Source organism: Camelus bactrianus, chromosome 26 (genome assembly GCF_048773025.1).
Source record: "Camelus bactrianus isolate YW-2024 breed Bactrian camel chromosome 26, ASM4877302v1, whole genome shotgun sequence".
NCBI lineage: Eukaryota > Metazoa > Chordata > Mammalia > Artiodactyla > Camelidae > Camelus > Camelus bactrianus.
Window position 1 is genome coordinate 17,510,055 of NC_133564.1, and position 23,537 is coordinate 17,533,591.

At 41.1% G+C, this 23,537-nt stretch overlaps 1 protein-coding gene across 1 annotated transcript; it reads right to left on the reverse strand.

The window, feature by feature from the left end:
* Positions 1 to 1,485: 1,485 nt before the first annotated feature.
* On the reverse strand, positions 1,486 to 21,856 carry MTNR1A (melatonin receptor 1A). Its single transcript, XM_010953355.3, has 2 exons — positions 21,572 to 21,856; positions 1,486 to 3,452 (listed from the first exon to the last, which is right to left on the reverse strand). The coding sequence occupies exons 1-2, from the start codon at positions 21,798 to 21,800 to the stop codon at positions 2,587 to 2,589; spliced, it is 1,095 nt and encodes a 364-aa protein (XP_010951657.2). The 5' UTR covers positions 21,801 to 21,856; the 3' UTR covers positions 1,486 to 2,586.
* Between the last annotated feature and the right edge of the window lie 1,681 nt (positions 21,857 to 23,537).

Here is a 23,537-nt window from a genome sequence, read left to right on the forward strand (position 1 = left end):
TAGAAAAGTAATACTGTGTCACTAATGATGACATGAATGTTACTTGGCTTTTTAACCCTTCTCCTCTCACTACTATATATTAACTGTAAACAGATGCAAAAGATACTAATTTCTAATCTATAGATCAATAATTCATTCATTTATTTAACAATTACTTACTGGGTGCCAAATTGGTCTTATAAAATAGATAAACAATAAGGTCCTACCGTATAGCACAGGGAACTATATTCAATACCTTGTAATGGCCTATAATGAAAAAGAACATGAAAAGGAATATATATATAAATATAAATGAATCACTGTGCTGTACACCAGAAATTAACACAACATAGTAAATCAACTATACTTCAATAAAAAAAGAAAAAAAAGAAAAAATTCACAGGAATTGTTTGGAAGTTGCCTGGCTGTCCATGAAATGGCCTGCCTACTGCCTACAGAATCAGCATTTTGTTTACTGTTCTTTGGATTTTAAGGAGAAACACCATCCCTGAAAACTGGATTACATGTACCTGTAAGGTGTGAGGGGATTATGAATGTCTAAAGACTATTATGAGAACTAAACCAAGTCATATTTTTTAAAGACTTGGAACATGGAAGGAATAAAAATGATCATCATAATTTCAGCGGCCGATCTTACAATCTCTGAATGATAAGTTACAGAAGTTTTCCTTTTCGTCTGTTCTCTAATTCACAAAAGGAACATGTTGTGTTTAGAGAAGGCGCATAATAAAAACGCATAAACAGCAGGGAAATAAAGAGATGGAGTAACTCACTGGCACGGAGAATCTAGCTCAGATACTGGAGCTCTAAGAACTCCAACAATATTTACCTGAAATGCCTTACCTGTCTACCTGTCTCCTGGGCTTATGTTTATGGCATAACCAGAAAAAGTAGTATTAGGGAAGTTTCCTTTCTTAAAGCTAACTTTCTTTTTTTTTTTAAGTTAGATGATTTACAATCGATTTACTGTATTGCATAAGAGGCCCAGAAGACTGCTCTGGAAATTTAGCTTTAGCAATACTGCAGACGGATATTATGATAAAATGCTTACTTTGAAAGCACCTGAGAAGTAACCCATGGGGTTTATTATGAGAAAAGGTACTGTTTGATATATATCCCAGAGACAGCCAGGCGGACACTGCTGTGCTGTGCTCTTCCAGAGAGAGTAGAAAGTGGCTTCCTACTGGGGCTTGTTGTCAACTCCACACACCCCCCCCCATCACCACAAACCATAACTGAGTGTTTCCCAAACGTGCTTGATGAACAGGATTATCAAAGGAGCCTTTTAAAATAATTGACCCTCGAACTTTCCAAGGAGATCCTGATTATCTAGCTATAGAGACCTCAATAAACACATTCAGATTGCTTTTTCTTATCTGCATATAGATGCCAATCACCAATTCCTTCTAGAATGTGACAGTTTTGTTGCAGAACTCTAACATACAAGAAAACATGGTTCTGATTTCCTGCAAAGCACTCCATGCTACAAACCTCACAGTAGCTCCAAACAGCTATTTGGGGTAAACGAGAGCCATGGATTATGACACCATAGTTTACTCAAGCTTTTTTATTTTTTAATTCTAGACTTTAAGTATTATTAGGGCAATTAAAACTGAAATGAATTATTAAAGAACATTGTTTTGAGATACCTATAAAAGGAAAACTCTGGTCTAGATATTTGCTTGCTCAAATTATCAGTCTAGAACACATTCATCACACGTAACACATGTATCTAAGAATCTACAGCTCTTTAATTCTTTGGCATTTTTAACTGAACAGATTAGATGACTAAATAAATTAACAGAGATCAACTCAAAATGCTGGTCAGTGACATGAATGATGATGATCTTCAGTGACAAAATAATAAGAAGCCAAAAGTCTAACAAAGTTGAATAGAGTTCTACATGCAGCTATTGTTTTGGAATAATATGGTCATTGACATCTGAAAAAGAGCTCTGTCATGTAGTTAGTCCTTCATCTACTTGAATGTGCAACTTTTAATAGAGAGTGACAAACAGTTGTGATTGTAACTCCAGCTACCCAGTGCTAACACTGCTGGTCGAAGACTTTGTGGTAGTGGTTATGGTTGTTGTTATTCACTGGTTTATTTGCAGCTTTTCACTGTGTAATGAGTCACTCACCTCACTTTCTCCTTTTTGTTCCATGTACTCATTTCTAAATAAAATACATCATTTGCTTTTCTACTAGAAATTTTCAAAAAGTGAAGGGAAAAAGCAATTGCTACCTTTGTGGCACTCACTGGCAATAAAAGAAGAGGTTGTACACTCTTCTCCACTTGAAAATATTAAGCATTTTTATTTAAAATTACCCCAACTCTGTCCCTGAGCCATATTCTTTAATGAACATATAACTCAGTATACGTTCTGTGTTTCTCATGATACGGAGAATTAGAGATGTGTTCAAAAGGCTGGCTGCACGTTAGCTCAGGAACTGTAGAGGCAGTCTCTTCAGAGGGTAAGTTTCTCAACCACACTGTTTTTCTAGGCATCCGTCAAGAGGGAGCAAACATGAAAACGAGTAAGACTTTGAGCAGTGTTCACATCTTGCCAATAATGCTCTGCTTTTTTAAACAGGGTCCACCTTAATTAGGTTATGGTTGGTCACTAATGGAGAGGGTTTGCATTTAATTCTATCTGCTACATTATTAGAACTATCCACAAAGAACATCTTGGCTGTACACAGTGAGACGATAATTCTTCTGTATTCCTGCCTGAAATTCTGGTTCAGCAGTCCATATATAATTGCATTGAGGCAGCTGTTGAAATACGCCATATAGTAACTGGTCACAAACAGCCACTCTGGGATCCTGGGGACCATGGCAGGGTCCGAGGCCACAACGAGACCAATGAAGTTTAGAGGAGCCCAGCAAATGGCAAAAAGTACAAAGACCACAAACATGGTGATGAAATTCCTGAAGTCCTGCGGTTTCAGTCTGGGTTTGCTGTCAGGTCTCACCCTCCATCTGACCTGAAGAACCAGGACCCATATTCTTAGGTAGCAGAAGCTGACTATGACGATAGGAAGAAGGAAGTGGAAAACCACCACGGTGATCGTGTACGCCGAGCTGACGGACTGCGTGAACGTGCAGGAGTAGACCCTCGGGTCGTACTGCAGGGTCCCCACGCACACGTTGGGCAGGACCGCCACGAGCGTCAGCATCCATATCAGGAGCACACAGCAGAGGGCGTTCCTGGTGCTGAACAACTGGTCGTACCTGAGGCTGTGGCAGATGCAGCAGTAGCGGTTGATGGCAATTCCCGTGATGTTGAATATGGAGCCAATGACACTCAGGCCCATCAGGAAGCCACTAACTTGGCAGTGCAGATATCCCAGGTTCCAGCCATTGTTAAGTATAGATGTTAGCACCAAAGGGTATGGATAAACAGCCACCACCAGGTCTGCGATTGCTAGGCTCACCACAAATACATTTCCTACAAGAGAAATGTTTACAGAATACGGGTTACTACCGGTTTCACATGGACTGCATTGGTTTTCTTCTGCAACAAAAGAGCGAGAGAGCTGTTCCTGCAACTCAGGTGACCTGACATCACAGCTCCTGCCATGTTACCAATGAAATGGAAGCCACTTTCAACAGCAACTGAGCTCATCGTTGCTTCTGTCAAATCAGTTCCACTGGTCCCAAATTCCCACATCCCCCCAAAAAGGGGGATGTTCAGAACTGCTGTCCATGTTCAAAACTGTTGTCTTTCAAACTGTTTGATTTCTCTCGTGTTTTAAAAAACATCTCGAGTTCATGATACTCATAACACATCTTTAATTCTGGAGTCTTTTCTGCCTTATCCAAGAAACCTGACCTCATGCTATTTCTCAAGCCAGCCACGGCTGCCCTAAGTTCCAGCCTTTTATCCTTCTCTGGCTCTTCACAGGTTCTCAAATAGGCCTCTGACTCCTTGGAGAGGCACCAGATATTCATCTGTAGCATAGTTAAGAGAAAAAGGATTCTGTCATCAGCTGTTTGATTAAGAACTTACAGCAGAAAAACTAAACTCTAAATAGTCAGATTAAGTGATAATTTTCTGTATTAACACAATAACTTAACATATTTTAAAGTAAAAAAAAAAGAACTGCAGTCAAATTTTATGAGATGATTTGCAAGTATGTCCTTTATTTTTGTGGCTCATTTTCCTTTGTTGCTTACTATTCCTTTTACCTTGAATGGCTCCTCTCTCTAACTTTTGTTTTACTTTAAATTGAGGTATAGTCGATGTACAATGTTGTACTAATTTCTGGTGTACGCCATAGTGATTTAGTTATATATATGTATATATAGTCCTTTTCATATTATTTCTCATTATAGGATTACAAGGTATTGAATATAGTTCCCTGTGCTGTATAGTAGGACCTTGTTGTTTATTTTATGTATTTATCTGCAAATGGTATTATCTTATTCTTTTTAATGGCTGAGTAGTATTCCACTGTGCATATATACACCACAACTTCTTTATCCAGGCATCTGTTGATGGACATTTAGGTTGCTTCCATGTCTTGGCTATTGTAAATAGTGCTGCTGTGAACATTGGGGTGCACATATCTTTTAGAATTAGAGTTTCCTTCAGATGGATGCCAAGGAGTGGGATTGCTGGATCATAGGTAAGTCTATTTTCAGTTTTTGAAGGAACCTCCATACTGTTTTCCATAGTAGCTGCACCAAACCACATTCCCACCAACAACGTAGGAGGGTTCCCTTTTCTCCACACCCTCTCTAGCATTCATTACTTGTGGACTTTTTAATGATGGCCATTCTGACCCATGTGAGGTGATACCTCATTGTAGTTTTGATTTGAATTTCTCTGGTAATTAGCAATCCTAACATTTTTAATGTGTCTATTGGCCATTTGTATGTCTTCGTTGGAGAACATAGGCAAAACATTCCCTGATATAAATCATAGCAATGTTCTCCTAGGGCAGTCTACCAAGGCAATAGAAATAAAAGCAAAAATAAATGAATGGGGCCTAATTAAACTTATAAGCTTTCACACAGCAAAGGAAACAGTAAACAAAACAAAAAGACAACCTACGGAATGGGAGAAAACATATGCAAATGATACGACTGACAAGGGCTTAACTCCCAGAATATACAGACAACTCATACAACTCAGTAACAAAAAAACAAGCAACCCACTCCTCTAACTTTTAAATGTTACCCATTTTTCCAGCTCCATCTTAAACAGAAATGCCCAGAGCCTTGGCTTATTTGCCCAACCACAAGGAAGAGCCTCCTCTTTTGAAGGCTCCTAAATCATTTAATTTTTATCACTTCTAATTTAGATTAAATTATAATAAATTCCCTTCAATAAAAATGTATTAAGTGCATATAATAGGCACTGGGGAAACAGGAATGAACAGACAGGACTCCTACGTCCCTTGATCTTAGAAAAGCAAAATTAAAAGAAAGGAAGACACACAACAAGAGAACATACAGAATAAGAGGCATCAAGGGAGGGAGAGAGCTGGACAGGGGTGGGGAGGAACAGTCTAGGCAGAGTGACGTGTATTTTGCCTTGCAGTGTATTTATTTATGAACATGGCTGTCTTATATTTCTGCACTGTAGTTCCCTGAGATTATGTCTTCCTCATATTCATATCCTGAATATTACTCAGCTGAGACTTTTGCTCAAATGTTTGAGGAAGTGAATTAAATTGTCTTCTCCCAACATCTGAAATAAAATAACCCTTGCACTTGAGGTTCCTGCCTGATTAATTTTATTCCCTTCTGAAGAACATTGCAAAGAAGTGAAGTAAAATAGCAGTAGTGGCTAAAAAAAGGCAAGGCTTGGCGATTTAAGTAGGAATTTCGGATGAAATGTCATAAAAATAGCTTCTTTGAAAATTGGTTCAACTAGGCCAAATTCAACCAATAAAAGCAAACATATTTTTCCCACAGATCAATTCCAATTACCAATGAAATCCTTAAATGACAAAGTGGGCATAGCTCAATAAATGCTTAACTCAGTATGTTTTAACTTAAAAAATAAGCATAATATACATAATATAAGCATAATAAACTTATTTTTAAAAATAAGATAATAAATGATGTCACAGAGTTCCTTCATGGCTTTCATCCTCTGCTCCATTTATTTGGCAGCAATTATGCTTCTTTCCTGTTCAAGTAATTACATTAATTAAATTAATAGTTTAATTTTCTTTGAAATAATCCTACTTTACAACTGGAGAAAAAAAAATGAAGCCATGGACTCTGTGCAGATGTGGCTATCAGGCAGCTCCGCTGGGAGCTTTATCGCGGCTTCTATGTCTGTGAGGCGTGTGTGCCTTTGCTGTGTGAGAGGGAGGGGGAGGAAAGATAGTTCCTATTTTTCGTTTAAGAATTCCACCAGGGAAGAATGAAATAACTTAATCATAATTATACACATTATAAGGTCATCTCTTCCATCTCAGCTCTGTGCAACTTCAGATAGATAACAACCCATCCATTTTTGCAGACTCTCCAAGACTCTCCCACCGGCACAACAATGCACTTGGAAATTTAGGATAATCTCTTTAATGGCTAACAATTCCTTCTCTGCTGGATTTAGTTCCAGATCTTGCCACGAAGGAATCACAGACTTACAGGATGTTAAGACTGAGAGGAACGTTAGTGATCATCCAGGTGAATTTCTACTTCTCAGAGATGAGGAAAACTGAGACATACGGAATTAAATTGGATGAAATTATAAAGCTGGCTAGTGCAAGACTGCAATCGTATTGTTTACTTGTCAATGTTGCTCAGTGCATTTCCCTAAGAAAGTTCATGTGGTCATAAATCTAGGAGGGCCAGGCCCTGGCCTACAGCCTCTCCAGGCATAATTCTTAAAAAGTATATTAGAACCAGAAAATTACACAGAGATGATGTAGGGAAGGGAAGACACTTGGAGGTCACTACACTAGTGACCAGAAGACACAGCTGAGAGCCTCAGAGAGGTTAAGACACAGACAAACCATAAAATGCTGAGCAAATACTCATTCTGGTGAATAAAACCATAAATTGTAAGTGAAATACGGCACAGATATGAATCAAATAAGTTAACAGACAGCTAAAAAGGCGCCCCTTCTCAGCTGCCTCCCTCAGCACTAGCCCTGTGGCCCCCCCTGGAGAACAGCCAAAGCAAGGTGGCTTTGTGTTTCTACCAACGACAAGGATTTCTCCAATTCCCCCGTTTCCCATGCCCCAGCTGTGGACTATGAAGGCAGTGTCTGTCTCAGACAGATTTCTCCCCCTTGAAAAGGACCTGGCATAGAGGCAGACCCTTAAAACTAAGTACAGCGGATTTACAATGTGTCAGCTTAGCTAAGCCGAAAGGGCATTTGCTCGCAGACCTCCATGTCAGAGATGATGCGCAGGAAGTTTAAAAGTGGAAGCGAGGCAGCAGCTGTGTTCTCTCCGCACTCAAGGTCCGCAGGAAGCCCCAGGCAGTGTGTGGCCCTGCCGGACTCCACCTCAGCTGGGAGAAAGCCCCAGGGCTTCCGTGCATCCTCCTGGGTTCCAGTCCTTCCTCCAAGGTTCACATTTGCCCTGGCTCTCCCCTTGACATCCACCTTTTCTGCTCAGCCGCCTCGTTGGTGGACTTCAGGCTTGTGATGGCTAATTTTATGTGTCAGCTTGACCGGGGTACGGGGTGCTCAGATAGCTGATTAAATGTTATTTCTTGGTGTGTCTGTAAGGATGTTTTCAGAAAGAATTAGCATCTGAATCAGTAGTGGCATCAGCCATTCCACTGAGGGCCTGAATAAAACACAAAGTCCAAGGAAAGGAGAACTCAGCCTCCCTGCCTGACTGCCTGCGCCGGAACCTCGGTCCTCCCCTGCCACTGGAGTAGGACGTCCACCACAGGTGCGCCTGGTTCTCAGGCCTTCACATCCAGACTAGAACTACACCCCGGCTTTCCTGAGTCTCCAGATTGCAGGTTGTAGACTGTGGGACTTCTCAGCCTCCGTAATCACCCGAGCTGATTCTTCATAAGAAACATGCCTTATATATATATAAACATAATAACATATACAATAATAATACAAGGTTCCAGTGCCAGACACAGAAGCAACAGCCTCGGATAATCTGTTTAATCAGCTCCCATAATTTCTCCAGTGATTCTGCCTCCCAGGTTGATTAAACCCTGACTGATAACAGATCAAGGAGAACCTTAACGATTCTCTGTATTGGCTCCGGGTTACCTGAATTAGGTTTTCTAAGAGGACTCAATTTAAAGGCTTTAAAAACTCTGTTTCCAGCCGTGAAGGGGACGCTGGTAGTTCATGGCTTCAGTGACTTATCACCTGTACTCACCTGCCAAGGTGAGTAACAGGTTGCTTCATTGCCCCTCTAAGACTAAGAAGAAAAAACAAGACCCCTCACGTTGACACGCTACACCAACCCATTTACGAGTAACCTCAAAAGCTGCCAGGTGTGACTGGAACTCGGAACAAGAAAGGCTCTGAACAGTCCTGACCCCGTGGTGTCTGGACTGCTCGTGGGAGATCTGCAGGGTGCAGGAGCCTTTGGCAGGCACAGACAGGGCAGTCATAACACAGAGCCTTAGAATTTTGCAGCAAATCTAAGCTACCCTCTCAGACAAATGTTCTCCCTCTGAGAAAGAGTTTGTGACCTGCTACTCAGCCTTAGTAGAGTCTGAACACTTAACCTCTGACCAAGTGACCATGTGATCTGAAAGGTCCCTCACGGACGAGGTATTGTCTGAGCCACCAAATCCCAACGCTGGGCATCACAACATCAAAGAGGAGCAGTGTGTGCAAGATCTGGCTCGAGCTCGCCCTGAAAGCACACCAGCTGCGTGAGTAAGGGGCCCAGATGACCATGGAGGCCACCCACCGCCCACTTCCTCCCAACCTGCAACCACGGCCTCACGGAGGGTTCCCTCTGACCAGCTGGATAAGGAAGAAGACTTCTGGCGTGGTTTACAGAAGGTTCTTCATGATATGCCGGCACTCCCCCAAACTGGACGGTGCAGCACCCCAAGCTAATCCAGGACAAGGAGGAAGGAAAATCCTCAGTGACCAGAACTTTGGACAGAACTTCAGGCTGGTTGATTAGAGACTTACTAAATTATTATTCAAAAGGTTTTTCTTTTAAACCCCCCAAAACCTGACCGTGCCTGCCTTTAACATCAGAGTGATTGAATCAAATAGGAAAAAAAAAGTGCTTCAGCTACTCTTGGAAACATTTTTCATTTGTTTTACACAGCAAATCCACAGACTCAGATCTAAGATGGCTGGTTGAATGAAGGTGCCATGTACAAACATGATTAGTACAGAAAAAATTCCATGTGCATATTAAATGTTAACGACAGGGCATGACCGGGAAGCTGAGAAGCTTCTTTCCATCAGCATCAGGTCAGCGCAGGGCAGAGAATCTGAAAGGGTTTATTTTGCACATCAAAGCACACCAGCCACATCTTACATTCTTCAACTTCAAAGAACTGTATCTGAGAAACATGTCTTTGCAGACTATTAGAGGGGTTGTGGACCATAAGTTTAGAAATAAAACACATCTGAATTCAAATCCTGGCTATGTCACCTGGTAAATGACCTTGGGTAAATCACAGCTTCCCAGAGCCTCGGTCACTTAATATGTTATAAATCAGGATAATAATGGCCATGGAGAAGATTCAAGAGAGTGCACGGAACATGTTTGGCTTTGGAGAAATACTCGTTCCTTCCTTCTCTCCAGCTGTGGTGGAAACTGAGTGCCCTGCTTCACGGACGGTTCCTCCGCTGATCAGGCCGTCAAGGCCGAGGAGGCATCTCTCCCCGCCCTGGCTCCTCGCCCGATTCCTGCCACCTTGCTCGGGCTTCTCTAGGCAAATAAGCCTCCTTTCATTGGTCTGACCCTCTGACTATCAGCCTCTTCCTCTCCCCTCAGACTTTTCAGACAACACTGTCCCTCTATTTCCTTCCCATCCATTTTGAATTCATTTCCTTTAATATCTGGGTTCTACCCGCACCAGGTTGCTTACACTTCCCCGCAGGCATCAGTGACATTCTTACTGACCCCCTTTCTCAGCGTTCATCCTCTTTAAAGTCTCTGGAATATAATACACTGTTCCTATAGTACCTGTCCTTAGACCACCCTGTCTGAATAGAAAAGACACTATTCCTACAGAACCTGGTTTCATCTGGGAACTCGCTCTCCCCGCCTCGACCCCACTGGCCTTCCTGGACCTTCAGTCTCTTTCTCTGTCTGACGGTGTCTTCCCTGTCCTGCTCCTTAACCTGGTGGTGACTCCGTAATACTGTAAACACAGTTGATGGCTAAATCGTCTTAACTGTTACATTAATATAGCATATATACATATATATATAAAGAGACTAAAAATAACGTAAGTAGCTTAAAATAAAGTCATACAGTACAGAAGCTAACATACCATTGTAGCCAACTATATTTCAGTTTTAGAAGAACTTAAGAGGAAAAAAAGAAAATAAAGTAATACTCATGACCCTCTTGCCCTAGTTCAATTTTCAGTCAGTTTTCAAAGGTGTGAAATCCTGCTGAGAAGTCTGCTTATTCCTTTCTTAGAAGGGGGCTTAGGGAGACACCTGCAGTATATAAGTATCCACGTTACAGCCAGGTTGGTTTAACCTTTCATCCTTATGCTACAAATTACTGAAGTGACTCATGTCTGCATTATTATCTTACAGAATTAAGGATAAAACTTTAAAAACAGAATTGTAATACTTTGGCCACATTAATAGGCAATCAAAAACTATTATCAACTCTATTTGGGATAGTAATCTTTACTTCCATAGACATCTTCCCCAATTTTGAAGGACTCAGCGAAATGCCAGCTTAAATAAATGAATTAATGGCACTTAATATCTCTAATTAGAGAAAAGCTCTACATTGCTAAATTCCAGAAAAACTCCTGTCAATATTAAAAACGTACAATCATAGTATTGCCCTATTTACATGCAAAAATTAAGTGAATGAGAGAAGAAATGAAATGAATGAAATGAAAAAAAGTTAACAGTACAAATGTATAAAATAAGATTCTCATAAAGTTAATTTTTAAAAATTCAAAATTTGCTTCAGTTTTTGATGTATTTAGAGACCATATGAAGAGTATATGTATATCATATGTCAACCTTTTAAAAAACATATTTGGTAAAAGAATATAATACGCACACACACCCCAAAATGAAAATAGGTGAAAAGTATTTCAAACTCTAACTAGAGGAAATAATGAATGTCGGTGAGGAGGGTAAGTAAAGTAAGTGACAAAGGGCACAAACGAAATTAAAACTTTTTTAAAAACTGGCAAACAAAACTCTTAAACATAAAAATTAAAATTTAAAACAAATTTTAAAATAAAAATTAATCAACTGGAATAGTGTTTGTCTTACCAAAGAACTGTGTCCCAAGCTCTGAGATTATCCTAGATCTGGCATCTGGGAGACACCCAACAGGTATTTAAATAAAGAAAAAAGGAATGAATGCATGGAAGATAAAAGCACATTATCCCCCTCAAGAGAGTTTTGTATTCCTAAATGTTAAGAAAATTACAGAAGAGGAAATACAAATTATTGATTATAAATGTTTACCATCTGCCATTTAATAGCTATATGAGAAATTTTTTTAAAAATATAAGCTAGCCTGCTGGTTCTGGAAACTTCCCCAACAGGTGTTCTTTCAGGCTGCGTGATTTTTTTTCAAAAGATATGGGGCCAATACATTCTTCTCAAATAGCTATGCTTTGTCTCTATTATTGATTGTGTTCTTTGAAGTTCTCTCATTAGTTCTCCCTTAAAGGAAATTTCACATTTCCTTATTTATAACTATCGTTCTTTCATCTTGAGGTAACATCTTTTTAAAATTCTCACGACTACTTTAAGCTCCCGCTGTCATCCACCAACCAACTTTTAGATTTCTCTTGAAAAGTCTTTCTGCTATGTAAACATGTTTCCAGTCTTAGATCTTTGTACTCCATGTTCTATTTTCATTTGAAAATAAAAGAACAAAAATTTTTAAAGTACCTTGATAGAAAGTGATCTCTTTGAAAGCAGGAGTCGTGTTTTACACAAGCTTCGCACAGTGTCCTGCATTTTGACAAACCAACAAGGATTTGCTGAGCGTTTACCCTGTCTCGTACTGCAGGTATGCAATAAATATTTATTTAAATAAATACGCAATTCAGTGAGCACCAAAAGTGCTCAACATCAAAGCAGGTAAGCACCCTTTAATCCTCAACAACTCAGATTCACCCTAGCTAGTCTGAATAATACTCAGCACCAAGTAGATTCATTTTTTTCCCTTTTCTGTCCCTTTTTCTAAGAGTAATTTCTTCAATGTGATTGCCACATATGTATAGCTCTATAGAAGAAAAGATTTTAGAGATCCTCAACCAGAAAACTTAGAAGCTTATCCCTCATATGCAGCATTACTGTATTTCACTACAATTCCTTGAGATACCACACTGAGCCCTGCAGTCCCAGGTCAGCTTGATTAGCCAAGTTCTTTGAAAGGTGAGATCAGGTTGCTGATGAAGCAACCATCTTTGGAGTAGGCGACGTTAATGATCCCAGGCAGAGTTCCGAGCAGGCAAAAATCCTTCTTTAAAAACAATCCATTAACTGCCTCTTTGGTAGCCTAGAAAATCCTGAGTGTGTGTATTTCTTTCTTAAAAGATAGAGCATTTCTGTCAGCTAGGCAACTGCAGAATAGTTAGGAAAAAGAGGAAAACTCAAGGCATCTCGTAAAGATCTTACCATTCACCTCAAATAGTCTAGTCTTTATTTTTAAAAAGGTGCTAGTGAAGAACGAACAAAACAAACTCCAGAGACCCTATGGAGATTTAAAATGATTTCCAAGACAGACATTTTTCAAAGCACGTATTTTTTCAAAGCAGAACCATCAAATATTAGTAAGAACTAAAAGCAGGAGGTTTAATCTAGGGCTATTTTATCCTTGGTTGACTTTCAAAATTGCCAACAGAAAAATGATTCTGAAAGCTAGCAAAAGTAAGCTTTATTTTATCCGTGATTAATTTAATGCTGAAAATTGCCACTTTCGTATGAGATTGAATAGTGGAAGGAACCCAAGATCCAAATTCAGTCATGTAGACCCAAATATAATCACATATTTAGGAATCTAAAGCCACTGCCCTAAGGTTTATAAGGTATTCTGAGAATTGCTTTGGTAAATCTGGAAAAATTGGGGGTTTCATGATAATGTACTGCATAGGCCAGAAGAAAAATCATAAAACTTTAAACAATGGCTAAGCATGCAAGGGGAAAAAAAAATGACTTTAAAAGTAAAAAAAAAAAAAACAAAACTGCCCTGAGGCAATAATTTCAAATATCATGGAGAAATGGAGGAAAACATCAATAATTTGAAAAGAAATCTATCAGTTTGGGGATTATATTAAACATTAACTTTGTTAGCTATTCATTTCCAAGTCTATACCTACAAGTTAGGTCGTAACTTTCTGAATGGTAAGATTCTTGTCTGAGAAAGTTACTGTAGCTTCCACAGCTGATTCATTTGAAATTAGAGAGCAGCTTGGATACTGGGATAATCAGTCTCTCAGAGGTTGGATTTTGAAATAATCAGAATCTCAGCCCTACTTGCTGTGGGAAAGATAATGTTCATTACAAAAGGGGAAAATGAGTCATCGGAGAATTTCTGTAATTTGCATAATGTTGCAAAAGAGAATTAGATCCTAAATCTTCAATTTCTGACTGATTTCACTTCTTGACATTTCATAGTATCCACTTAAAAAAAATTTAAAATGAACTGAGCTATTAAAAAAATAAAAACAACCTAAAAAGAACTAATCATAGAATGCATACTACTAATAACATAATAATACCATTATACATAGGGTATTTTATAACTTCAAAGTGATAGGTAGATGGCTGGATGGCTGGATGGACAGAATCTAAGTTTATCTTCCTAGCATCCCTGTCAGATAAGTACCCCATTGGACAGATGGAGAAGCTGAGGCTTACAGAGATTGAGTACCTGGAGTCTCAACATATTGCAAATAAAGGCTGCAAATACAAGCCTCAGTCTGGATCCTCTGATTTTAATTTCTGTCCTCCGTCCATGGTACCACACTGGGTTGTGTGCTGGGATAAGAAATACTGATCATTATCTGTGAATTTGGGGTTTTAGTTTTCTTATCTACCTGAGGAGGTTGCTATAAGCATGAATAAAACAAAATGTGGGAAAGTGCTTTTTTTCAAATTTTGTAAACTCCTCTGTGTGTATAAGTACCAAGCAGTAGACATTCTAAGTAAGGAAATAAGTTACTTTCCAACTTTATCCACAGGAATCAGACCAAATTAACTGTCTGTGAAAAGTGTGACACAAAGTACAATTTCACCAGTTTCTTACTTTAATTTTCTGAAGCTTGAAAAATGTTTCAAACACAAATTTACAAGTAGATTTAAAAAATTAAATTGTAGGTTTGAACAGGTGAATTCCTTTAATAACTAGGGTTGGTCATTTGATATGGGTGCTGAAAAGTATTCATATGTTAAATGGAAATCTTCACCAAAAGATGGCCAGCAGTTTTTGCAAAATGATTTATAGGACCAGAACAATAAAAAGGAGGCTTACGATTTATCACAAAAGGTTTAGATTTACCATTAAGACCCAGAGAGACTATTGAGGAATGCTGTACACTCCAGAAGTTAGACCTCCGTTACAATCCTATTTACCTTACACCTGCTGACCATGGGTATTCAGTACATCACAGAAAAGCATCACTTAGAGTGAGAAGAGGCCATAAGGTGCAAAATGAATCTTTATGACAAAAGAAAATTTCTGAAAGCATAAAGTGACTCAAAAGTATTGTCCAAAATGCATTGTCTTTTTTTTCTTTTGGTATTCAGGCACTTGGTTCCTATGTATTTTGTTTCATGTTTTTGGCTTTAAAGATCCCACCAAGCATTGGTTTTCAAATCCCCAGTACACCTTGTGACTAGCCACCTCCATGACCTCAATCCAGACGTCCTGAATTGATACCGCAGGAGAGACTGTCTGGGTCTTTATTTCAGAATTGCTTGTAACGTGGTGAAGTGCTTGTCTTCTGTCAGCCTTTGAACACCTCAGTGGGCGTGCAGTGCTCGCTTGTGTGAACGCTGCTGTCCTTTACACAGGCATTGTTGCAGCCTGAATGGCCAGGCTGGCCGCCTACTGAGGCTGTTCCTCCTGAGTGGTTACATTTTGAAAGGATCACCACAGGCCAAGAGGAGCCCGTCTCTCCCCAGGGGCCCAGGAACCAGAGGCATGAAAGTCGGCTCATCCAGGAGGACGGCCTGCTCACGTACACTGTTGGTCAGCTCATCATAAGTGTCCCCAACTCATACTACCAAACCCACGAGAACCTCATATGTCCTAGAGAACCAATCCATTCATTGTTTCTCAACCAGAAAGAGTCCCACCAGAACAGGCTTGAATTATTCTCGGTAGCTGGTTACTTCATTCTCTTCCAAGGGAGGGAAACGCTCTGTAAAATTTCTAAAACTTGCAATCGTTCCTTAGGAAATAAAGCAAGGAAACCAGATGTCATTAAGATATTTGTCTCCAGCAGACAGATGACAAATGAACCAGAGAGTTTAGGACAAGTGAGACATGACACACTTTCCTAGATGGATGATGCCGATAATGACAATATACACATATGTCATTGTATCCACACGTCTCCTTATTGCTGTCAATTTCATAGCATTATGATTTCCATCTTCGTAGTGAGTTTCATAATCATGTAAAGCAAAGGACACTAGAATCAGAAAGGAGTCATAGATCTCGTTCAACTCCATCAATTTTACTGATGTGAAAACAGTCCAAAGAAATGATGGCTTATCCATGAACACAGACATTCAGTAAAGAAGCCCTGGAGTCCAGGTTCTGGACTCATTCTTCGTACAAGCTCCTCCTATACCTCCCTGTAGGACCTGACCTGTTTGTCCGCAACACAGGAGCACTCGACTCATGAGCAGCTGTATAGGCTTACATTTGTACCCACCGCATCCCTGATGCTAAATGCATTCTCTATTATCTTGTCTCGAACCCTCTCCGGACATGTCTGCATTCATAAGGGAAGCTTCCACCTGGTCCCTTCCACACCACTCTTTCCCATTCTCACAAGGGGCTCAGAACTCAGAACTCCCAGACAAAGCAGGTTGCTTTCAGGGACTCACAAGTTTCAGATGACTCGGCGATTCTGAGCATTATTTCAGCCATGTTGTTGATTTGAATGACTTTACGGGCTCATGTAAGAGCCAAAATATCACATAAAATATCCTTCCAAGAAATCCATAGGTGAGCTTGTAACATGATTATAAGTTCAGGGCCATCTTTTTTGCTGATGTACAACAGACATAATTAGGAAAAAAGAGATTCAAGTGTGACCTCTACTAAGAGATCAAATCTAATTATGGTGATTAAAAAATATCGGAGGCCAAGAAGTAAGAATCAGACAGCAAGGAAAAAAAAAAAGAGAGAGAGAGAGAGAAAGGAGGGGAAAGAGAGAAAAAGCACCGTGGCATGATGATCAGAATGTGCAAGAGCTCGATCAAGGCAGCTATGAGCACATTCAGTGGGACCTGGACTGCAGAATTGATGACCTGAGGTTCAGTGTGGCCAAAGGTAACAGAGAAGGCAGCGAGCCTCAGCCTTCATTGCCTGAGCAATTGATACAAGAACAGAGTCAAGTTCAACACAGGCACCAATCTGCTCGTGGATAGTAAAGGCAAAAAGTTCAGGTTGGTGGTTTTCAGTAATTAGATTTGGCATAAGTTCTGGTTCAAGTTGTGAATAATTAACAATCATACCACTGATCAACACCCTTATTTCCAATATTTCCCCAAAGTGATGGTCACTTGTGTATATAAATGTATTTAAAATACATTGAGCTGTACACTTATGTTTTGTGCACTTTACTGTAAGTTATGCCTCAATTTAAAAATAATATTTTTGGGGTAGGCATTTCTAAGACCTAAAAGCATCTTAAAACCAGCCCTGGAGCATCCTAGGTTTAAACTCAGATCCCAAGACCCAGAGTCCACATTCCCTCTGCAGTTTACACAGCCTCTCTGAGTGGCATTGCAGGACGGACATGGATAATCCTCAATACAGACCTGAAAGATGAAATAGTGCAAGAGTGGAATAACACAGGTCGATCACCCTGTGAACATGTCTGTCCTTCCTTCCTTCCTTCCTTTTTTTTTTTTAAAAGACTGACAATTTACTGCACTGTGCATCAGGTTGAAAAACGATACTCAACCTCTTCAGATAGGTATCCTTCTAAAACATTACATCCTTGTCTTCTTAAGCAGAATCCTATGTGACTGGACCTTTCCTTGATGGCTCGGGGTCGTAGATAATAAGTTCATTATTGGGCCGTGCTCTTCCCAGGAGCAGGTCACGGTGGGCAGGGTTACTTGCTCGCTCACAACATGCCCACATAAGGCTGTGCTTGTTCAGTTTTTCAGACCTGCTTTAATGAGTCTGTTTCAACCCATGCTGTTGGTCACAGTGTACTCTTCCTTTAAATGTGTCGATTTTTCTCCTAATTTATTGCTTATAATCTACGAAGACCCAGACATTAGCCTCAGAGTTTTGTGGAACTTGAAGGCAGAACAAATGAGCTGTGGGTGAGATCTATTTTTGCTTATTTCCATTTATTGGTTATTTTCTAGAGAGGTTGGACTGCCAGATAATTGAATTTTGAATAGGCAAAGTCATATTGTACTCTTGCTTTATTTATTTTTAGCAAAAGTTTTAGTTAAGTATAATGTGCATATAGAAAAATGTGTAAGTCATAAGCTACAGCCTGATCATTTTAACAAACTGAATACTCCGTGTTAGGTGTATCTGGAAAAAAGAACACTAACTGCACCTGCTTTATCCTTTTCAAAGTATACATCACTTTCCACATGCAAAATTTGCAAAGAATCCTTTCCGAGATGCATCATCTCTCTAGGTAATTGCAACAATTCTGTGAGGCTAAAAGATTAGATATGTTCTTTGTTTGACAAAGGTGGAAAGTGAGGCGTGGGTAACTTAACTGATTTCTCGTGATCACAAGGTGGACAGTAAGGATGTGAATCCCAGGGTTCCAGTGCCGGGATTTTCCCATTATGCTATGAAATTTACTCAGGAGATGCACATATGATAGTATTGATTCTTCTACTGAGTTTTGGATAGGAGCAGAGCAGACATTCCGCCAGCACCTAAGATCCTGGTGGTTGTTTAGAGCCTGCATTTGCACTGGTCCCTGTGAATGGCTGTTAAACATCTGAATCTCTGCCCTGGGAAGTCAGTTGTCAGCACGCTCCCTCAAGGGAGCAGGGGGGCTTAGATAACCCTGCAATTATACCAGGTTCCCAAAAGAAAGTACTAATTCAAAGCTTAAGATGTCTTAGTGTTCTTATTTTCTTATCACATTTCTTCTATTCCCTTCCACCCATCTTTTCATCCCTAATGCCAACAAAATAAACCTAAGTGAAATGGAAGGACTGAACAATCATAAGAACTTTTCATAAGCATCCAGAAACTCATATTTAAATCAGCGGTCTCTATCACTGTTTCAAATTACCATCCATTCCAGAAAGCCTCAAATGGTTTAAACAGCAACAGTGGTATATCTAAATAAAAACTTCCAATTACAAAAATACAAAAGTTCAGAGAGAAGCTTCGAAGATTAAAGTTCACCATGGATCTGTCTCCCTGTTGGCTACAGGAATGCAGTGTTTTATAAACTCCCTACCAAAAAAATTAAATTGCTTAGAAAATGAACAAAATACAAAGTAGTGCAGAAGGAGCAATTTCCCTAAGTTCTTTTTCATAAAACATACATAGAGTTATTCCAGGCATGGAAATACTTTTTCTACGAAAGGTTCTGCAGGATTTAGACTTCCCAGGTACTGCAATTGTTGGTATCAACGAAGTGAGGTTCGCTCTAGGGGAAAGCTCTGTGAATTAGCTCCAGATCCACCACGTAGGGTCGGTAGGTATAATCAATCTGTGCCCTCAGTTCCTCCCACATGAAGAGGGTAACAGTGGCACCTCACTACAGGGCTGCCCCGAGGATTCAATTAACACAGCTCTCAACACTGTGTCTGGTCCAGAGAAAGAGGCTTTTATTGCTAGAGGCAATGAGCTGCTGTTGCTGCCTTTTTTTTTTTTTTTTTTTTTGAAGGAGCAAAGGTCACTGGACAGGTCAAAGAGAAAGTCCTATTATTAAACCCTAATCCAAGGAATCAAAACAGTCAGTTATGCAATGAGAAGACTGCAAAGCAGATTAACATATCATAATCAGGGCCAGTACTGCCAGAACCCAGAGATACAGGGGACAGGGAGGACTGGGAAACCAGCCCTGGGGAGAAAGCAGGCTTCTCCCACAGGCTCGCTCCTGGGGTGAGACAGAGAATTCTCCCGCCAGCCTTATAGCGCTGGGTCTTCTCATACCAACCTTTCAAACAATTCAGTTTATTTAAAGTAAAAAAACCAAAGACAGGTCACCCATTTCTCTGACTCCACCCACAACCTGTGGCAAGCACCAATCTGTTTCCTGTATCATGAGCTTGTTTTTTTTTTTTTTTTTTTTTCCTGGGGTTGGAGGGGGAGGGTGGGTGGGCAGGGGGTTGATTCATATGTAAGAAAGATAATATGCTATTTGTCTTTCTCTGTCTGACTCATTTCGCTTAGCATGATGCCCTCAAGGTCCATCCATGTTGTTGCAAATGGCAAGTTTTTATTCTTTTCAAGGCTGCGTAATATTCCATTGTGCATATACACAACTTCTTTATCCATTCCTCAGTTAATGGATGCAGGTTGCTTCCATATCTTGGCTACTGTAAACACTGTTGCATGGAATACAGAGGTGCACATATCTTTTCAAGTTAGTGTTTTATTCCCTTTGGGTAAATGCCCAGAAGTGGAATTGCTAGATCATATGGTGGCTTTATTTTTAACTTTTTGAGGAACCTCCATACTGTTTTCCATAGTGGCTGTACCCACCAACTTACATCCCCACCAACGGTGCACAAGGATTCTTTCTCCACATGCTCGCCAACACTTACCTCTTGTCTTTTTGATAACAGCCATTCTAACAGCTGTGAGGTGATATCTCACTGTGATTTTGCTCTGCATTCCCCTCATGATTTATGATGCAGAGCATCTTTTCATGTACCTGATGGCCATCTATGTGTCTTCTTTGGAAACATGTCTATTTAGCTTGTCTCCCCATTTTTCAATCAGATTGTTTGGGTTTTTGCTACTGAGTTGTATGAGTTCTTTACATATTTTGGATATTAGCCCCTTATCAGATATATAATTTGCAAATGTTTTCTCCCATTTGGCAGGATACCTTTTCATTCTGCTGTGCAGAATCTTTTTAGTTAGATGTAATCCCACCTGTTTAATTTTGCTTTTGCTTTTGGTGTTAAATTCAAAAAATCATTGCCAAGACCAATGTCAAGTTTACTGCCTATGTTTTCTTCGAGGAGTCTCTTCTTAAAGGCAGAATTCCTCTCGTTTAAGTGTCTATGAAGTGAGGTTATTCCATAGGCTAATGCAAATTCAATTCATATTACCAGGTGCTTACTAACTAACTTTTAAACTATGGACCGTCCCAAGTATTATAGAAAAAAGGGAACCATCTTGGATAGGAGCTAAATAAAATTAAAGTTGATCAACTACCAATTAGAACAAAAATATTGCTTTTGACAAACATGTCAGTACAAGGTTTCTTCCCCTCCCCACCCCCACCTCCAAAAAATTTTCCTCCAGGTAAAGAATTAGGCACCTAACCATCATTTAGGGGTCTGAACACCCACTGCCCCATGGACGCATGGTCCTTGGGCTCCCATCCAGGATAAACCAATTTCCACGCATTCCCTGCAGGAAAAAGCAAGTTTAAATTCAAGCCCCAAATTAGCTTTAATAGTGTATATGAAAATACACTGCAACAATATCTGTGTTTAAAATGTAAACTTGTTAAACTTGGGGGAGTAACAGTCACTTTGCCAAGCGTGCACAGGAGCTTAGGGTTCTCTCGTAATTGCACGCTGAAAACCGAGAACTTTCCTGACAACAAAACTAAAATACTTGCCCTACCATTGTGCCCACTTGCATAGTTTCTCACGTTTTACCGAAGTTGGGGAAAAATGAATCACGCGAAAACCAAGCTACTGACTGATAACGTTCGTCGACCTGATCTGAAGGGGCTTTTGGAGGAACTTTCTGCAACCTGTTTCCAGTCTCCGTCAACCTAAAAAACCTCAGAAAGTAAAAACTGTACAGTGGCGCTTTCCCCGAAAATAAAGAGACCCCGACTCTCGCAAAGCTTTCTGCGCCTTCGGGGCTGAAGACGCCGCACCGTATCAGGAAACAATCACCACAACAAACAACAACAAAACCTCCTCAGACGGGCTGCTTCAAGGAAAAGTAAACCGACGGGCCTCAGTCTCTATTTTTTAAAAAGTGACCCAAAGGCCCCCATTCTTAAGAAAAAGGATTAAGCTTTTCCTAGGGAAAGGCAGCCGGCGGCTGAGGCGGCGCGCGGGGCCCTACCTGCGTTCCTCAGCTTCTTGTTGCGGCACACGGCCAGGATGACCAGGAGGTTGCCCAGGATGTCCACCACGATGGTGACGACGAGGATGAGCGCGAGCGCGCAGGCCAGCCCCGAGGGGCGCGGCCGCGCGCCCTCCCCGCCGCTGGGCGCCGGCTGCGAGGCGTTGAGCAGCGCGCTGCCGTTGCCCTTGGAGGTCCCGCCCGGGGCGCCCCACGGCCGCCCGGCCATCCCGCGGGCCGGGTCGGAGCCCCTGGAGTCCCCCGCGCAGCGCACTCCAGCGCCGCCGCCGCCTTTTATGGCTCCCCCCCGCCCTCCCCGCGCCCGCGCCCGCGCCCGCGCCCCATCCCGCGGGCTCCTCCGCGGACGCCCCGCACCTGCAGCCCCGGCCCGAGGCACCTGGCGTCCGCCTGGGGCGCCTCTGCCTGTGCGGACAGCGCCCCCGTGCGGGGAGGCCGGGCCGGCCGCCTGCGCCCCGAGGGCGCCGCGAGCCCAGAGAAGCCCTCGCAGGGAACGCCGCGCTGTGGCCCACGGAACACTCCGTGGTCCATGAACCGTTCTGTCCCTTCCGGGACATTTCACCGAGCGGGGCCAGACTGCTTGGGCTCGAACTCTACCTCAGACTGAGGCACGTTAGATAACCACCATGGGATTAAAAAGAAAAATAAGTTATCTCATCTACCTCCCAGATAGAAAGAGGTGAAAAAATCAAGGAACTTTTTCAGTCAGGTGTTGCACCGTTCTTGAAACAGGAATCGTTTTCCCACCCCCGCCTCACATACTGCAAAAGCCATACACAACTGTGATAATCTTTCCCCCAAAGGTACTTTTATTTTGAGATTTCTTGAGCGCTGCCCTTAAAATGACAAATTCTTGCCCTCAACTTCTGTGCACGCCTCTAACTTGCTTCCCCCACAAAATCAGAACCAGAATGGAGGACGCTGTCGGCTTGAAATAACAGAAGATTTCACAGGGAACGCTGATTCAGAGCAACTGCAAAGTCATTTCGCTTTCAGATGTCACGGATTAAATAGATTCAAAGTAGCTACAACCTTGCTTCTACAGCTATTCAACTCAGGCAAATTGTTTTCTAGCAGATTTCTTCCAGGAACAGAACAGAACAGAGCAGAAACACCTTTAGCCATCAAACCCCCACGCTCTCCTTGCAGATATCTGCAAGGCACATATTCACCCCGCAGCTTTTGAAAACAAACTTCACTTGACCATCGGAGGTGTCCACGAATCTGCAACCTCAGTATGTAACTGCCAGCCACCAGGACATGGGAGTCACTCCAGAGGTGTTTGAGATGTGATGAGACAGCAGCAGTCTGGAACTCTTCAGTGAATCAACCAACGACGGGCACTTATCGAGGAAATAAATCAATCTGCCTGTATCCCAGTTTCCCCTTTTATATCTTCTCCATATCCATGCCTTAAGGGTAAAGTCCTAGATTAAAATTAATTTCCTGTCATTCGTTAATGTATTTATTCAGGAAAAATTTTACATATTTGACTTTCTGCTTAAAATAACCTTCTTACCCTCCAAATGGCCCAGAGCACTGTGGACATGTGTATGAGATACTGGGGTGAGAAGGAAAGCGCCCACAAACCAGAGCAGTGGGGTGGGAATTTGGGGATTCGTCGATACGTTAAATGAGTTGAATAATAAGATTTTAATTAATAAATTCAGTTTATTAGAGAAGTTCTAAGTTTATAGCAAAATTGAGGGAAAGTACAGAGATTTCCCATATACCCCATGCCCCGACGTGCATGGCCGCCCCCACTTGCTATACAGCACACCACGGTGGTACTTTTATTACAATCTGCGAACCTACATTGACTCATTGTAATTATCCAAAGCCGTAGTTTACGTTACGGTTCACCCTTGGTATTTTACATGCTGTCGGTTTAGACAATTGTATAATGACGGGTTAGTTAATATGGATTTTATTTGCCTGCCTACTGTAA

Coding starts and splice junctions, on each gene's coding strand:
- MTNR1A (XM_010953355.3), bottom strand. CDS start 21,800: ATGGCCGGGCGGCCGTGGGGCGCCCCGGGCGGGACCTCCAAGGGCAAC. Junction 3,453..21,571: donor CAAGAAGCTGAGGAACGCAG/GTAGGGCCCCGC, acceptor TTTCTCTTGTAG/GAAATGTATTTGTGGTGAGC.